The 16,494-nt window shown below is 34.8% G+C and overlaps 1 protein-coding gene across 38 annotated transcripts in view; it reads right to left on the bottom strand.

Annotated features, from left to right (window-relative positions):
- Positions 1-638: 638 nt before the first annotated feature.
- LOC102948481 (coiled-coil domain-containing protein 7-like) overlaps positions 639-16,494 on the bottom strand; it is a 227,246-nt gene continuing 211,390 nt past the window's right edge. For 35 of the 38 annotated variants that reach the window (XM_042991369.1, XM_042991366.1, XM_042991395.1 and 32 more), the window contains 2 exons: positions 3,125-3,247; positions 639-766 (listed from right to left, as the gene is read on the bottom strand). In XM_042991369.1, coding sequence (XP_042847303.1) covers positions 726-766; positions 3,125-3,247 — 164 coding nt within the window. In that variant the 3' untranslated portion in view covers positions 639-725. Of the gene's footprint in view, positions 767-3,124; positions 3,248-16,494 lie in introns of those variants that run through there. The other 3 variants (XR_006219729.1, XM_042991380.1, XR_006219728.1) reach the window with 2 other exon arrangements.

Here is a 16,494-nt window from a genome sequence, read left to right as displayed (position 1 = left end):
CATACCGAGAAATAAGTCATTCATGAAATTGCTAGCAGAATTATTAATTATTATCATTTGAAAAGTAATTTGGAAACATATATTAAAAGAAAAAACATGTATATCTTTCATGTAACACATGTTTACATGCTCTCTTTTATAGAAATACAATCACCGTAACATAGATAAATATGTACAGTGATATTTATTGTACCATTGCCTATAGTAGTAAAAAACCCGATTTGAGAAGAATCTAAATGTCATTTAGTAGAAGAATGGTTGAATAAAGTATAGCACATTCACATTATAGAATATCATGTAGCAACTTAAAGGTATGAGATATAAAAGAGATATATATTATCAGTTTATCTGGATTGGAAGCAAGAAGGATCTATACAAGTGATTCTATTATGTACAGAACCAGCAAACTCATATATATATATATATATATATATATATATATATGTGTGTGTGTATATAGTGTGTGTGTGTGTGTGTGTGTTTGTGTATGTCAAACACACATTTGAAGAAAGGTTTAGAAAAATATACTTGGTTCATAACATTTGTTTTTCTGGAGAAGGGGGTCCATAGGTTTAAGGTGATTGGTAAATAAAAACAATGGAAACATAATACAAAGTTTTATTTCATTTGTCTTTGTAAAGCAGTGTTGTTTTTTTTTTTTTTTTTTACCTTCATAGATAGGTTTTTTAGTTGTAGACATCACAGCAAGCAGAGTATTTGTAAGTTCAACATTCTTTTTTGTTTGAGATACAATTTTTTGGATGCCCTAGAAGATGAAAATAATATTACTAAATTATCTTATAAATGATCTGATTTCAACTTTTAAAAATTTAAAATAAATCTTAATCCACTTCTAAAGCACAGCTTCCTTAAATTTTAAAAAGAATTTAAAGCAGCTTTCCTAACACAAATATTTTTTCTCTGGTTTGTCCTTGCAGGGTATTTGATATTTAAAAACAAAACCAGGGCTCTTGGGTGGCTCAGTCAGTTAAGTGGCCAACTCTTGATTTCCAATCATGTCATGATCTCAAGGTTGGTAAGTTCAAGTCCCACTTCAGGCTTCACACTGGCAGTATGGAGCCTGCTTGAGATTCTCTCTCCCTTTCCCACTGCCCCTACCCCACTCATGCTCTCTCTCTCTCAAAATAAATAAATAAATAAATAAATACTTAAAAACAAAACAAAACAAAAAAAACAGTAAGAGTACAAATCAAGAAAAAGAAATATTAGAAATATTGTATACAGAAATGCCAGAGGAAGAGGGGCACCTGGGTGGTTCAACTGGTTTAGCATCCAACTCGTGATTTCAGCTCAAGTCATGATCTCACAGTTTCTGAGTCTGAACCCTGCATCAGATTCTGAGCTGAGAGTGTGGAGCCTGCTTGGGATTCTCTCTCACTCTCTCTCTCTCTCTCTCTCTCTCTGCTCCTCCCCAACTCGCATGGACGCATGCACACTCTCTCTCTTTTAAAATAAATAAACTTTTTAAAAAATGCTAGAAGAGTTTTTTTTCAGTATGACAGTAAAAAATACTTAAACAATTAAATTGATAAATTCTCATATAAAGTTTTTATCTCTATATAAAACAGTATATCTTTATTGAAAAGTTTTATATTACTACAGTGAAAGATCTAGTGTTAATGGAAACAGACGTTTACAAATACTGTTATTAAGATACATACTTTCAACAGTTAAAAAAAAACTATGTATAAAGAAAATAGTATCAGGTTGCTCATTTCAAGAAAAATACACTAAAATAAACAGAATGTGGGGTATTTAGATGGTATTTTCTCAAAGTTAGTGGGAAAAATTTACTAAGTTAATGCATTGAGTTTCTACAATATATGTTGTACAAAGAAATAAAACATTTTTAATTTTTTCATTTCCTTAAGGCAGGTGTTTGCTCTAAAAATGTTTATCTGTTATTATTTTTAGGTTAAAAGTCTTGATAGTTTGATAGAAAATAAAAACATTTATAATGGAATCATTTCTATTCTATCCATAAAAGAAGACTACTATTATTTTTCTCTAATTATGGAATAGAAATTTAGATAGTGAATTATTCAGACTATTTGTTAGTTGCTATTCTCTTTCTCTTTCTTGTTTCTTAAGGCAATATAACTGCTTATAATTAATGCCTCTATCAAAGGGAAAGCTTTAGCTTAGGAGAGAAAACCCAAATTGTTGGTAAAGTAGGAGCTAATAAATGGAAAGCAGTATTGTAGGTTATATGAAGTAGCAGGTGAATCTAAAATAAATTACATTTGTCTAAAATGTACATATACTATAAAACTACTGATCTCATTGTCTGGCAGTTAAGAAGAGGAGAGCTTATCTGAATCTAAAAAGCATATTATAATTAATTTTTCTGAATTTACAGAATTCTTGTTTGCCTAATCATGCCTTACTTAATAGTCAAATTTATTTTATCTCTGAATTACATACCCATAGAATGGTAAAAAGTAGCCAATGGATAAATGTTGAGATAAAGATGCACAGTGAGAAAGAAAAACTGGCCAAAGTATTGGTAGTATGTATAATTACTTGGGACTTTAGAAAAATATGACAGACCAAATAAAAATAATCTACATTTTTAAAAACACCTTTAAACTCAGTATCTATAGGAAATATACTAAGATGATGATTATATAATGCCTCTGGAGCAATAATAAGAAATGGCATCTATAAATTAGTTCCTAGATATTGGCTGGGGAGATAGTAATGAAGGAAAAGGGAAAAGTAAAAATAATGTTTATTTTCCTTCCAATTTACCCTCATGTTGAGTTTCTCTGTTGCAGATCCTGCCTGGGGTTGGACAAAAGGAAAATGTATAAATATAAAAAGGAGGATTATAAGATGGGTTTATCTCAGCCATCTGCAGAATCTATAATAGTGAGCAAGAAAAGAAGGTTGAAAAAAAATGGAACTCCAATTTAGTGGTGACAGGGAAGGAAGAGATATATAAAAATGCATATATGTTAGATGAGCTTAATCAGTGTTTACTTCCACTCATGTTTTGCTAAGCTGGTTATATGACTAAGACTGGTACAATCTGGTTATGTACATATAATTAATGCTTTACTAATTAAAAAAAATCACATTGTACACTAAGAATAAAAATTACCTGAAGGTTCTTTATTTAGTGAGGGAAACTGGATGGTTTTATAAATGGTTGACCCAGCCCTAGATGTTCTGTGATATGCTTTTGGAGGTTTATTCACATGGGGTGAAATGTACTCAGATCTTTCTAGAAATATTAGAAAAATATTAACTGTTAGATAGATTACATTTGTAACTAATTTTGATACACTTGCCAATAAAATTGAAATAACTAAATTTTTGAGATGATTAATTAGTAAAGAAATATACATTAAGAAGGATAGTTTTAGAGATCAGAGCTAAGTTATAAAAAAAGCAAGTCACAAAAAACCATCTATATAAATTCCATTTCTTTGAAATGGCCAGTGTAGGGAAATTTTATAGAGACAGAAATTAGATTGGTGGGTGATGGCTTGGAGTATGAATATTTCTTTTCCACATAATGAAAATGTTCTAAAATTGAACATGGTGATGGAAGCACAACTCTGTGAATGTGCTAAAAGCCATTGATTTACACACTGTACATGAGTGAAATGAATGCTATGTGGCTTATATATCAATAAAACTATTAAGTAGATCAACATCTGACTTTCTATCACAAACAATGGAGGACAGAACTCAGTGGAATGACATATTAAAAATGCTACAAGGGGCGCCTGGGTGGCATAGGCCAGGCTGAGTATGGGCTCAGGTCATGATCTTACAATTTGTGGGTTTGAGCCCTGTGTCAGGCTCTGTGCTGACAGTTCAGAGCCTGGAGCCTGTTTCAGAATCTGTGTCTCCCTCTCTGTCTGCCCCTTCCCTGCTTGTGCTCTCTCTCTCTCTGAAATAAATAAATGTTAAAAAAAATTCAAGTACTGAAAGCAAAAATTCACAATCAAGAATTTAATACCCAGCAAAATTATTATTCAAGATAAAATGAAAACATTCCTAGAGTAAAAAAAAAAAACTAACAATATTTGTTATTATATTAGCAAAAATGTCTTAGAAGAAATGCTAAAAAGAATACTTCAGGCTGATACAAAATGACACTAGGTAGTAACTTCTCATTATATATAAAAATTGACTCAAAGTAAATTACATCCCTGAATGTTACAGTTATACTATAAATGTCTTAGAAAAATAGAAAATCTTGAGATTTTAATTAGACAATGATTTTTAAATACAAGTTTAAAAGCATGATTCATAAAAGAAAATTTAATACATTGGGCCTCATAAAAATTTAAAACTTTTGACTGCCATTAAGAAAGTTAAGATGAGGGGGGTGCCTGGGTGGCTCAGTGGATTAAGGGTCTGACTTCAGCTCAGGTCATGATCTCATGGTTCTTGGGTTCAAACTCCACATCAGGCTCTGTGCTGTCAGCTCAGAGCCTGGATCCTGCTTTGGATTCTGTGTCTCACCCTCTCTCTGCCCCTCCCCTGCTCATGCTCTGTCTCTCTCTATCAAAAATAAATAAAACCTTTTTTAAAAAGTTAAAATGAGAGATGCCTTGGTGGCTCAGTCGGTTGAGTGCCTGACTCTTGATTTTGGCCCAGGCCATATGTCAGGTTCTGTGCTGAGTATGGAGCCTGCTTAAGATTCTCTCTCTTTCCCTTTACACCTTTCCCCCATTCATGTTCTCTCTCTCTCTCAAAATAATCACATATATATATATATATATATATATATATATATGTATATATATATATATACATGTATATATGTAATAAAGAAAGTTAAGACAAGCTGTAGACTAAAAGAAAATAATTTCATATTATGTATCCAATAAAGAAGTTGCATCCAGAATATATAAAGAACTCTTAACATTTTAAGAACTTAAAAGATTAAACTTTACAAATGGGCAAAAATTAAAAAGTTTTAAAAGACATTTCACCAAAGAAATATACAAATGGGTACTAAACACATGAAAAGATTCCCAAAATAATTTTTCAGGAAAATGTAAATGAAAACCACAATGAAATGCCATTTCACATCCAACAGAATGTCTATAATCAAAAGGATGGACAATAGCCAAATGATGGAAAGACTATGAAGAAATAAATTCATTCATACCTTGCTTGTCTGTAGGTAAAATGGTACAGCCACTTTAGAAAAGTTTGACATTAAAAAATAGTTAAACATAAATTTACCATACAACATGGCAACTCTACTCCTAGATATCCACCTAAGAGAAATGAAAACTTACGTCTTCACCAAGACCAACATAGGAATATTGAGAGCAGCATTCATTATAGCCAAAAAGTGAAATGAACCTAAATGTCCATCAGCTTAAGAATGGATAAAGAATATGTGCTACACTTCAGTGTACTTGGAGAACAATGCTACAGTATTTCATTTGTATCATTAGGAACCAAATTTAACTCAATTATTTGTTTAAGGCTTTGAAAATTAAGTATATGTTTCATCTCAATGTTTCTCTTAACCTTTCAAATATCTCTTTCAGAAATAATAATTAAAAGTTTGAGATACAGGGACGCCTGGGTGCCTCAGTCAGTTAAGCGTCTGACTTTGGCTCAGGTCATGATCTCATGGTTCATGGGTTTGAGTCCTGCATCGGGCTCTGTGCTGACAGCTCAGAGCTTGGAGCCTGATAAGGATTCTGTGTCTCCCTCTATCTCTGCCCCTCCCCTGCTCACATACTGTCTCTCTTTGTCTCAAAAATAAACATAAAAAAATTTTTTTAGAAGTTTGAGATACAGAGGTAAGATGTAATAATCCTAATTTTACTTTTTCAAATTGTCATTAAAAGTGACAATAATGCTGAGGGAAAAAATGTGCTACAGCCATAGAAAGGAATGCTATTCAGCAACAAAAATGATGCATGTTACTATATGGGTGAACTTCAAAATCATGCTCACTGAAAGAAGCTACATACAAAACACCATGTATTCTTTGATTCCATTCATATGAAATGTCCAGAAAAGGCAAATTGACAGGCACCAAAAGCAGATTAGTGGTTTGCCTGGGACGGGGAGTGAGAACTAACTTAACTATCATTAGGGATTCTGTGGGAATGGCAAAAATGTTCTAAAACTGAATTAAGATGGTGACTGCATACCTAGATAAATCTACTAAAATCCTTGACTCATACAATTAAGATGGGATAGATTTTCTGATATGCAATTTGTGCCTCATTCAAGTGTTTTTTTTATATAGTTGCTAATCTGTACCTCTCTGAGAAACAAATTTACCAACTAGAGTACAATATTTATGCAGTTGTTTGTGTCTTTAGCCTTACAGTATCCACTCAAAGCACTCTTTTCCAGTTCCTTTGAGCACTCATTTTTCTCTACTTCTGTCAGTAAGGTTATGTCATGCATTTATTGTTTTTTTCAAGCTTTATTGAGATATGTTTGACATATAATATAGCATAAGTTTAAGGTGTACAATGTGTTGGTTTGACACAGTTATCTATTGCAAAATGATTACTATCATAGCATTAGCTAATTCCTCTATTACATCACATAATTACCATATCTTTTTGTAGTGAGAACATTTAACACTCTTCTAGCAACTTTCAAGCATATAATAAAGTATTGTTAACTATAATCATCACGATGTGCTTTATTTACTTATTATTAATTTAATTTTATTTTATTTTATTTTATTTTATTTTATTTTATTTTATTGTTTAATTTACATCCAAGTTAGCATATAGTGCAACAATGATTTCAGGAGTAGATTCCTTGATGCCCCTTACCCATTTAGTCCATCCGTCCTCCCACAACCCCTCCAGCAACCCTCTGTTTGTTCTCTATATTTAAGAGTCTTTTATGTTTTGTCCCCCTACCTGTTTTTATATTACTTTTGCTTCCCTTCCTTTATGTTCATCTGTTTTGTACATGATGTGCATTAAATATCCAGAACTTATTCATCTTCTAACTTGGAAGTTTGTACTCTTTGACCAACATCTCCTCATTTCCCCAACCTATAGCCTCTGGTAACCACCATTCTATTCTCTGTTTCCATGAGTTTGGCTTTTTTTTTTTTTTTTTTTTTTAGATTCCACATATAAATGAGATCATATTGTATGTCTTTCTCTGTGTGACTTGTTTCACTTTAACATAATTCCTTCAAGGTCCATCCATGTTGTTGAAAATGGCAGGATTTCCTTTTTTATAGCTGAATAGTATTCCATTATATATATTCAATTCTATTATGAACATTATATTTCATATACAAATAATATATAATTATATTTTTATATACAATTTATTTCCCGTATATATTTATATAATAAAACCACTATTTTGAATCCTTTATATGGTAAATTTTAAATCTCTGTGTCTTTGGGTTTGGTAGTGGAAGATTATTGTAATCCTTTGGTGGTATCGTGTTTCTTTGATTTTTCATATACCTTGGAGTTTTGTGTTGCTGTCTTACATTTGAAGTAGTAGTCACCTTCTCCATTACTAACTGCCTTCAGGCAAGGACTGCCTTTCATCAGCTCTGCTAGAAATCCAGAGGCTTTCTCCCATCTTGACTGTACAAGCCCTCTCCATACTTCTTGCTCCCTCCTGTGGCAGAATTCCTAAACTTGTATATTTTCTCTGGATCTTGCAACAGACCAGGCCAAGCCCTGACAGTTTAGTTTCCCTTTTGTTTTCCCTAAGGTCAAGTTGTTTCCCTACAACTCAGGTTGTAGTTTTTCTCTAGCCCACAGAACCTGGCTTGTTTTCTGCAAGTGCTCCTAGCTGTTCAACAAAGCACTCTCAGGAGCATGCACAGGGAGTTGGCTGCAGAGTTGGGGGAGATGTGGGTGAGATAAGGTTGTTACTGGGGATGCCTGCAACTAGTTGGGGGGATCTGCAAGTGAGGCTTTCCCAGCATCTCATGGGTGGGTTTCCTGATGGGAATCCACAAGACAGCAGAACTATATCCCTTTAATGCTTTCTGAGAATCGTATCTGCCACTCTCCTGATCTCCTCTCACCCCATAATTTAGTATGCTGGATGCTTTGTGTCCTGCACAACTAACCTATTCTCCCTTCCCTCACAGTGGGAGAAATCATGGAGTGAGAAAGTCTCACTTGGCCTTAGCTGTACCACGTTGGGGGACATGTGATGCAGGCAGAGTCAAACTATTCTTCTTATCCAATCCAATGTGTCCAAAATCTTATTTTTTGCTCCAACAAAGTAATGGAATTTCTTATCTGGAAACCAGGACTTCCACAAAGCTCTCTTGTCTGTGGGTGACTGGTCAAGTCGGTGTTCTCCAGATGCTCCCTGACTGTGGCCAAGAGGGGTTGGAACCATTCATGAGCTACCTCAGAGTCCACAGCCAAGATGGAGGTTTGTCTGCCTGTTACCTGATGCACAGGTGGGCAAGGCTTTTCCAGGTCCCTTGGTGTATGATGCTGGATCCCATAACTTCAGTTGCACTTTTGTTCATGAATGGGTGCCAAATTTTTGTCGTTGAGAATGGGGGCACGAAAGAAGGGACATGTTATGCTATCATGATGGTGACATCAATTGTCATATATTTGTATGTTCCATATGTTCCAGTCTGCATTTCATCCTAGGATCTCCCAATACCCTGGTTCTCTCTTTTTTGCATGCATATTTTTATTGAGAAAATTACAATATAATTAAAATATAGTATAATTGAATGATGGAAAAGGCAACATAACTGTATGCTGTATGGATCATTGACTGCTATGTGCATGTTTGGTTTTTTTGGGGGGGAGCCACTTTTTTGTAGAGGACTGGCTACTGAAGGGCCTATCCCTGTATTGTTACTGTATTTGTGTGTAAGTGTGTGTGTGTGTGTGTGTGTGTGTGTGTTTTGCAGGGAGTCACATCAGAAGAGCTGCCTCTGAAAATGATTATAGATAAAAAAAGTGATCTTTGGCCCTAGTGCAAAATTTTAATACAAATTTGTGGGGTTTTGGGAAGAGCACATGTATTTTGCATAGGAGGGGTATCAAGAATATTTGCAATCAGAGGACATACTATGGATTGGTTTCAATAATGGCCTTGATGTGTTCTTGACTACTGGTATTCATATCCTCTCATAAAACTCTGATCTTGGCTATATAACTTTAGTAAATGGAACAAAAGCTAACAAATGCAAACAGAGACTTCAAAATTGCTTGTACATTGGGCTTTTTCACATGCCAATCTTAGAAGGAACATCTATACTGTTTTCCATAGTAGTTGCACCAATTTACAATCCCACCAACAATGTGCAAATGTTACCATTTCCCTACGTGTTCAACAACATTTTTTTATCATTTATCTTGTTGCTGATAACCATTCTAATGGGTGTGAAATGATATTTCATTGTAGCTTTGATTTGCATTTCCTTGATTAGTGATGTCGAGCACTTTTTTATGTACCCATTGGCTTCTTTGTATGTCTTCTTTGAAAAATGTCTATTTACATCCTCTGACCATTTATAATAGCATTGTTTAGTTTTAGGGTTTTTCCTTCTCCTCCCCCCTGTCCCTCCTACTCCTTTTTTTGCTACTGAGTTGTAAGAGTTCCTTACATACTTTGGGTTTTAAGTTATTATCAGATAGATGGTTTCAAATATTTTCTCACATTCTGTAGGTTGCCTTTTCATTTTGTTGATGGTTCCTTTTGCTGAGCAGAAATTTTAGTTTGATGTCCCACCTGCTTTTGCTTTTGTTGCTTGTGCTATTGGTGTAATGTCAAAAATATTGCCAATGTATATGTCAAGGAGCTTTTTACCTGTTTTCTTCTAGGAGTATTGAGGTTTCAGATCCCACATAAATCTTTAATCTATTTCAAATTAACTTTTGTTAATGATATAAAATATGGTTGTTTTGTTCTTGCATATTGATAACCAATTTTCCAACATCATTCACTTAAGACACTATTATTTCCCATTGAGTATTCTTATCTCCCTGTCAAATATTAATATATATGAAGATTTATCCTGGCTCTTGATTCTGTTCCTTTGGTATATGGTCTGTTTTTATGTCAGTACTATCCTGTTTTGATTATTATAGCTTTGTAATATAGTTTGAAATAAAGAAGTGTAATGCCTCTAGCTTTGTTCTCTCTCAGGATTGTTTTGGCTCTTCAGGGTCTTTTGTGGTTCCAAACAAATTTTAAGATAGTTTTTTCTATTTTCAGAAAAATTCCATTGAAGTATTAATAGAGATTGCATTGCATCTATAGATGACTTTTTGGAATAGTATAAACATTAAATTTTTTTTAATGTTTATTTATTATTGAGAGACAGAGAGACACAGAGCATGAACAGGGGAGGGGCAGAGAGAGGGGTAGAAACAGAATCTGAAATAGGCTCCAGGCTCTGAGCTGTCAGCACAGAGCCTGACGTGGGCTCGAACTCATAAACTGTGAGATCATGACCTGAGCTGAAGTCAGTCACCCAACCAACTGAGCCACCCAGGTGCCCCGGATAGTATAAACATTTTAAAAACATTAACTTCCAATCCACAAACCTAGGGTATCATCCCATTTATTTGTGCTTCTTCAATTTCTTTCGTCAAAATGTTATAGTTGTTATGCTTAGATTATTATCAACCTTGTTTAAATTTATTAAGAATAAATAATTTACTTTGAATAAAGTATTCTGAATACTTATTTGATTGTTTTGATGTTACTGTGAATGAGACTGTTTCCCTTATTTCTATTTCAGATATTTCATTCTTAGTGCATAGAAATGCAATTCATTTCTGTATATTGATTTTGTATCCTTCGACTTTACTGCCTTCACTTATCAGTCCTAACAGTTTTATGGTAGAATCTTTAGGATTTTCTCTATATAATATCATATCATTTGCAAACTTCACTTTTTCTAATTTGGATGCCTTTTATTTCTTTGTATTGCTTAATTGCTCTAAAATTTCCAGTACTAAGTTGAATAGGAATGATGAGAATGGGCACCTTTTCCTGATCTTAGCTGAAAACCTTTCAATCTTTCACCTGTGCGCTTGTCATAAATGACCTTTATTATGTTGAGATATGTTCCTTCCATACCTATGGAGAGTTTTTATTGTGAAAACATGTTAAATTTGTCAAATGTCTTTTCTGAATTTATTGAGGTGATCATGTGATTTTTACCTCATTTTGTTAATGTGGTGTATCACATATAATGATTTATGTATGTAGATCCCTCTTTGCATCTTATGGATAAATCCCAATTGGTCACAGAATATTATCCTTTTAGTGTACTGTTGAGTTTGTCTTGCTGGAATTTTGTTGAGAATTTTTGCTTCAATTTTCATCAGGGATATTATTTCTCAGGGTCATAATTTTCTTTTCTTGTAGTGTCCTTTGGTATGAGGGTAATGTTAACCTTGTAAAATGAGCTTGAGAGAATGTCTTTCTCTTCAATTTTTGGGAAGTGTTTGAGAAAGACTGGCATTAATGATTCTTTAAATGTTTGGTAGAATTCACCAGTGAAACCATCTAGGTGTGGACTTTTCTTTGATGGGTTGTTTTTGATTACTGATTCAATATTATCATTATTGGTCTACTTAGATTTTCTATTTCTTTACAATTCAGTCTTTGTAGATGATATGTTTCTAGGAATTTATCCATTTCTTCTAGGTTATACAATTTTTTGGCTTATAATTATTCATTGTATCTCATAATCTTTGAATCTCTATAGTATCATTTTAATGTCTACTCTTTCATTTCTGACCTTTGAGTCTTTCTTTTTGTAGAAAAAATACTTAGTCTAGCTAAAGTTTTGTCAATTTTATTTACCTTTTCAAAAAAACCCATTTCTTATCATCATTGATCTTTTTATTATTTTTATGGTCTTTATTTCCACTCTGATCTTTGCTATTTCTTTATTTGTGCTAACTTTGGGCTTAGCATTTTCTTCTTTTGTAGTTCCTTGTGGTAAAAAGTTGTTTACTTGATATCTTTCTTTCCTTTTTTTGTAATGCAGATGTTTACCCCTATAAACTTACCTCTTAGAACTGCTTTTGATTCATCCTTAAGTTTTGGTGTGTTGTATTTCTATTTTCATTTGTTCCAAGTTATTTATTCATTTTACATTTTGTTTGTTCTTTGATTGGTTGTTTGGGAATGTGTTGTTTAATTTACACATATCTGTGAATCTACTAGTTTTCACTCAGTTATTGATTTTTCATTCCATACCACTGCAGTCAGAAAAAAATTCTTGGTAATTTTCAATCTTCTTAGTCTAAGACTTGTTTTATGACTTATCATATGATCTCTTCTGGAGACTGCTGTGTGTGTATTTGGGAAGAATATGAGAATGTGTATTGTGCTGCTATTGTATGGAATTCTCTATATGTCAGTTAGGTTTATTTGGTTTAAAGTAGAGCTCAAGTTGAATGTCTCCTTATTGATTTTCTGTCTGGATGATCTATGGGTGTATGATGTTGAAAGTGAGGTATTGAATTCTCATACTATTATTATATTATTGTCTATTTCTCCCTTCATATCTGTTAATACTTGCTGGATATATTTAGGTGTTTGATGTTGGGTGAATAAAAATTTATGATTGTTGCATTCTCCTGATGAATTCGCAATTTTATAAATATATAATTATCATTCTGTCTTCTTGTTACTGCTTCTGAATTTAAGTCTATTTTGCCTGATACAAGTATAGCTACGTTGCTTTAATTTGGTTTCCACCACTATCTTTTTCCTTCACTTTGACCCTACATGTGTCCTTGAGTATTCTTGGCTCCTCTGTCAAATAGTAGTTGGCCATATATGAATGTGTTAATTTCTTGGCTCTCAATTCTGTTTGGTTGGTGTATCTGTTTTTATGCCAACTGTTTTCATTACTATAGCTTTATAATAGAGCTTGAAATAAGGAAGTGTGATGCCTCTTGCTTTGTTCTTTCTCAGGATTGCTTTGACTAATTAGGGTCTTTGTGATTCTGTATAAATTTTAGGGTTGTTTTTCCTAATACTGTAAAAAAATGCCATTGGAATCTTAATAGGAATTGCATTGAACCTATAGATGACTTTGGGTAGTATGGATATTTTGACAATATTAATTCTTCCAATTCATGAACATGGGATACTTTTCTTTTTTTTTTTTTTTTTCAGTTTCTTTCATTAATGTTTTGTAGTTTTTAGTGTGGACGTATTTTACCTCCAGGGTTACACTTTTTCCTAACTATTTAATTTTTTTGATGCTATTGTAAATGGGATCATTTTATTTCTTTTTCAGATAACTTGTTGTTAAAGTATAGAAATGCTACTGACTTTTGCATGTTAATTTTGCACCCTGCAACTTTACTGAATTCATTGATTGGATATAGCTTTGGTGTTTTTTTGTTTGTTTTGTTTTTTGATAGAGTTTTTAACAAAGAATAGTCTCCCTGCCTGGCTGGAGCAGAACTGGCTCCATAAGTGGCAAGGGTCTTTTTTGTGGTCTTGACTCAAGTAAACTGTGCCCATTTCCCTGGCCGAATAGTGCTACTGGCTTTGCTCTGCCAAAGACCAGTTATGCCTGCTGTATCCTCTGTTCAAGTGTGTCTGGGCTACGGAGCCTCTATTTGTTCTATCTAGGCTTTCTGGTTAGGTTGGTCTAAGAGCTACACTCAGCAGTGGGCAGGGTTTATGAATGAGCTCCCTTGCCTAGGCAGAATGGGCAGGCCTGCTCCAAACAGCCTCCCTAGTGTTCCCAATCAGGTTTTCTAGCTGGAATGGGCTGGGCATGGTCGTTGGTGGGGCTACAAATTAGTTCCCTTTCCTAGGCAAAATAGGGAAACTGACTTCAAGTCCAGATCTTTGTGATCTTGACTCAAGATGACAGTTCCCCATGTTCCCTGGCCAAATTTACCGCTGGCTTTGCTCTGCAAATAATCAGTTCTGTCTGTCATTTTCTGCTCAGTTGGTGTTGAACCACACAGCTTCCAGGTGTTTTACCAGTCTTCCTGGTCAGGTGGGGCAAGAGATATACTCAATGGTGAACCATGCTATGACTTAGCTCCCCTCTCTGGGCAGTGGTAGACCAAGCTCCAGGGCTAGCAAGATTCTTCTTTTAAGAACCCAAGTCATACAGACCTGCTCCTCACCAAGTTCTCTGGTGAGATTATGTCACTATCTTGGCTCTGCAGATGAGCAAACCTGTGGTAAGGATACTACTTTGGTACTACAGGTAGGAACTCAATCTGCCAAGATCTGAGTGCGGGTTTTTGCAAGCACTTCCTCCCTTCCCTGTCACAGATTCCCAGTGGCCAAGTCCCCTGGATTACCCCACAATCCCCATGGTGTGAGACCAGAGTGGGGCTCCCAACAGGTGACACAATGCTATAGGAGCTGAATGTTCATCCTGGGCTCTCTTTTCCAACTGGAGAAATGGGGCTCAGGGGAAATCTCTCAATGTAGTTCCCCAATGGGCATGGGAAAGAGGCAATATGGTCAGTGTGTAGCCACTTTTCCTATCTTTCTAATGCAATGGTCTTGGTCTCTATGAAGTGGAGACAGTGGTGCTTCACCTTCACCCCAATGTTCTAGGATTTTTTCAGTGGTGTCCTGTCCATGAATAGATTTTAGTTTTTCTTCTTCTTTGAGGAAGTACAGTAAGGAATGACCTTTGTTACAATTTTGGTATGCCACTCTTCCTCCTACCTTTTATGTTTTTGATGTCATAATTTACCTTTGTTTATTTTGTGTATCCATTAACAAATTACTATAGCTGTGGTTATTTTCAATACCTTTTCCCCTTAACCTTTACAGTTAAAAGGTTAATATTTTACCATACTGCAGCATTAGAGTTTTCTGAATTTAACTATATATTTGTCTTTACTATTGTACTGTATGTTTTCATGTCATAATTAGTGTCCTTTCATTTCAGCCTAAAGAACTCCTTTCAACATTTATTGTAAGGCCTTTCTAGTGGTGATAAACCAATTCAACTTCTCTTTGTTTTTGAGTTTTATTTCACCTTCATTTCTGGTAGGCAACTTTGCCTTGTATTCTTTTTGGGTAGTTGTTTTTTTCAACACTTTGATATATTATCCCACTGTTTTTTGGCCTGCAATGTTTTTGCAGACATTGCTTCTAATGCCTGAGAGGATTCCCATGTATGCAAGAAATATTTTCCTCTTGCTGCTTTTAAAATTCTCTCATTGTATTTGATTTTAGACAGCTTTATTATAATGTGTATTGGCCAATATTATTGTGGATTGAAGTTTTGCACTGATTTATTACTTTTGTGAACTTGGATATTCAAATATCTCCCTAGATTTGGGAAGTTCTTAGCCATTATTTCTTTACATAAGCTCTGTCCCTCTCCTCTTCTTCTGGGATTCTAATCATCCATATATTAGTCAGATTATTGGTGTTCCATAGTTCATATAGTCTTCATTCATTTATTTTCTCTTCTTTGTATAATCTTAATACTGTCTTCTACTTTACAAATTCTGTCTTCTGCTGGATTTGCTACTAACTCTGGAATTTCTGTTTGATTCTTTTTATGATCTCTATTTCTCCATTAAACTTCTCATTTTCTTTGTATATTATTTTCCTGCTGTCATTGAGATGCCTTTCTGTGTTTTTTTTTAAACTTTTTTTTTTGAGAGCACATACACACATGCGTGAGCAGGGGAGGGGCAGAGGGAGAGGGAGAGAGAGAATCTTAAGAGAGAAAGAGCCCCCCAGCCTCCAAACATGGAGCTCAATCTTAGGACTGTGAAATCATGATCTGAGCTGAAATCAAGAGTCTGATTCTTAACCAACTGAGCCACCCAGGTGCCCCTTTCTGTGTTTTCTTGTAGCTCAGTGAGATTCCTTAAAACAGCTATTTTGAATTCTTTATCAGTTAAATTGCCAATCTCAATTTTTTTTGAGTTATTGGAAAATTATTGTATTTCTTTCATGGTAACATGTTTCCTTGATTTTTCATGTTCCTAAATGTGCTCTCTGCTGTCATTACATTTTTAAAAGTAGTCACCTCGTCCAGGCTTATTGACTGGCTTCCAGAGAGAAATCCCTTCTGTCAGCCCTGCTAGGGTTTCTTAAGTTTTTTCAGACCATTTCTATGGGTATGCCTGTTCCATACCTTTTGCTCTCTTTTGTGGGAGAATTCTTAAGCCTTGTTTCTGTGTTATAAAGACAGGCTGGTTGCTCGAGGCCTCCTTTTTGTTTTCCTTATGGCAGTGCTGACTGCTCAACTTTATGGTTTCTTCCAGGTCTGCTTTTTGTGGGTGTCCACTGTCTGTCAAAGCTCACTCTTGTTGTGGTTGGGAGCATGCACAGGGAGCCAGACACAGCGTGGAGTTTGTGTGGGTGAGACACATGAAGTGCTGGAGGTGCCTGTGGGTCAGGTGTGGGGGATCCACAGGTGAGGTATTTTCAGCAGCTGATGTGTGGGCCTCCCAATTGAGTCCTTGACACACTTAGCAGTCACAATCCTTTTATACATTTAGTTCTGAGCCTTGGCTGCCGTTCTCTCAGCCTTTCTCT

This window comes from Panthera tigris, chromosome B4, assembly GCF_018350195.1.
Source record: "Panthera tigris isolate Pti1 chromosome B4, P.tigris_Pti1_mat1.1, whole genome shotgun sequence".
Lineage (NCBI taxonomy): Eukaryota > Metazoa > Chordata > Mammalia > Carnivora > Felidae > Panthera > Panthera tigris.
This window is presented reverse-complemented; position numbering and strand designations above follow the sequence as displayed.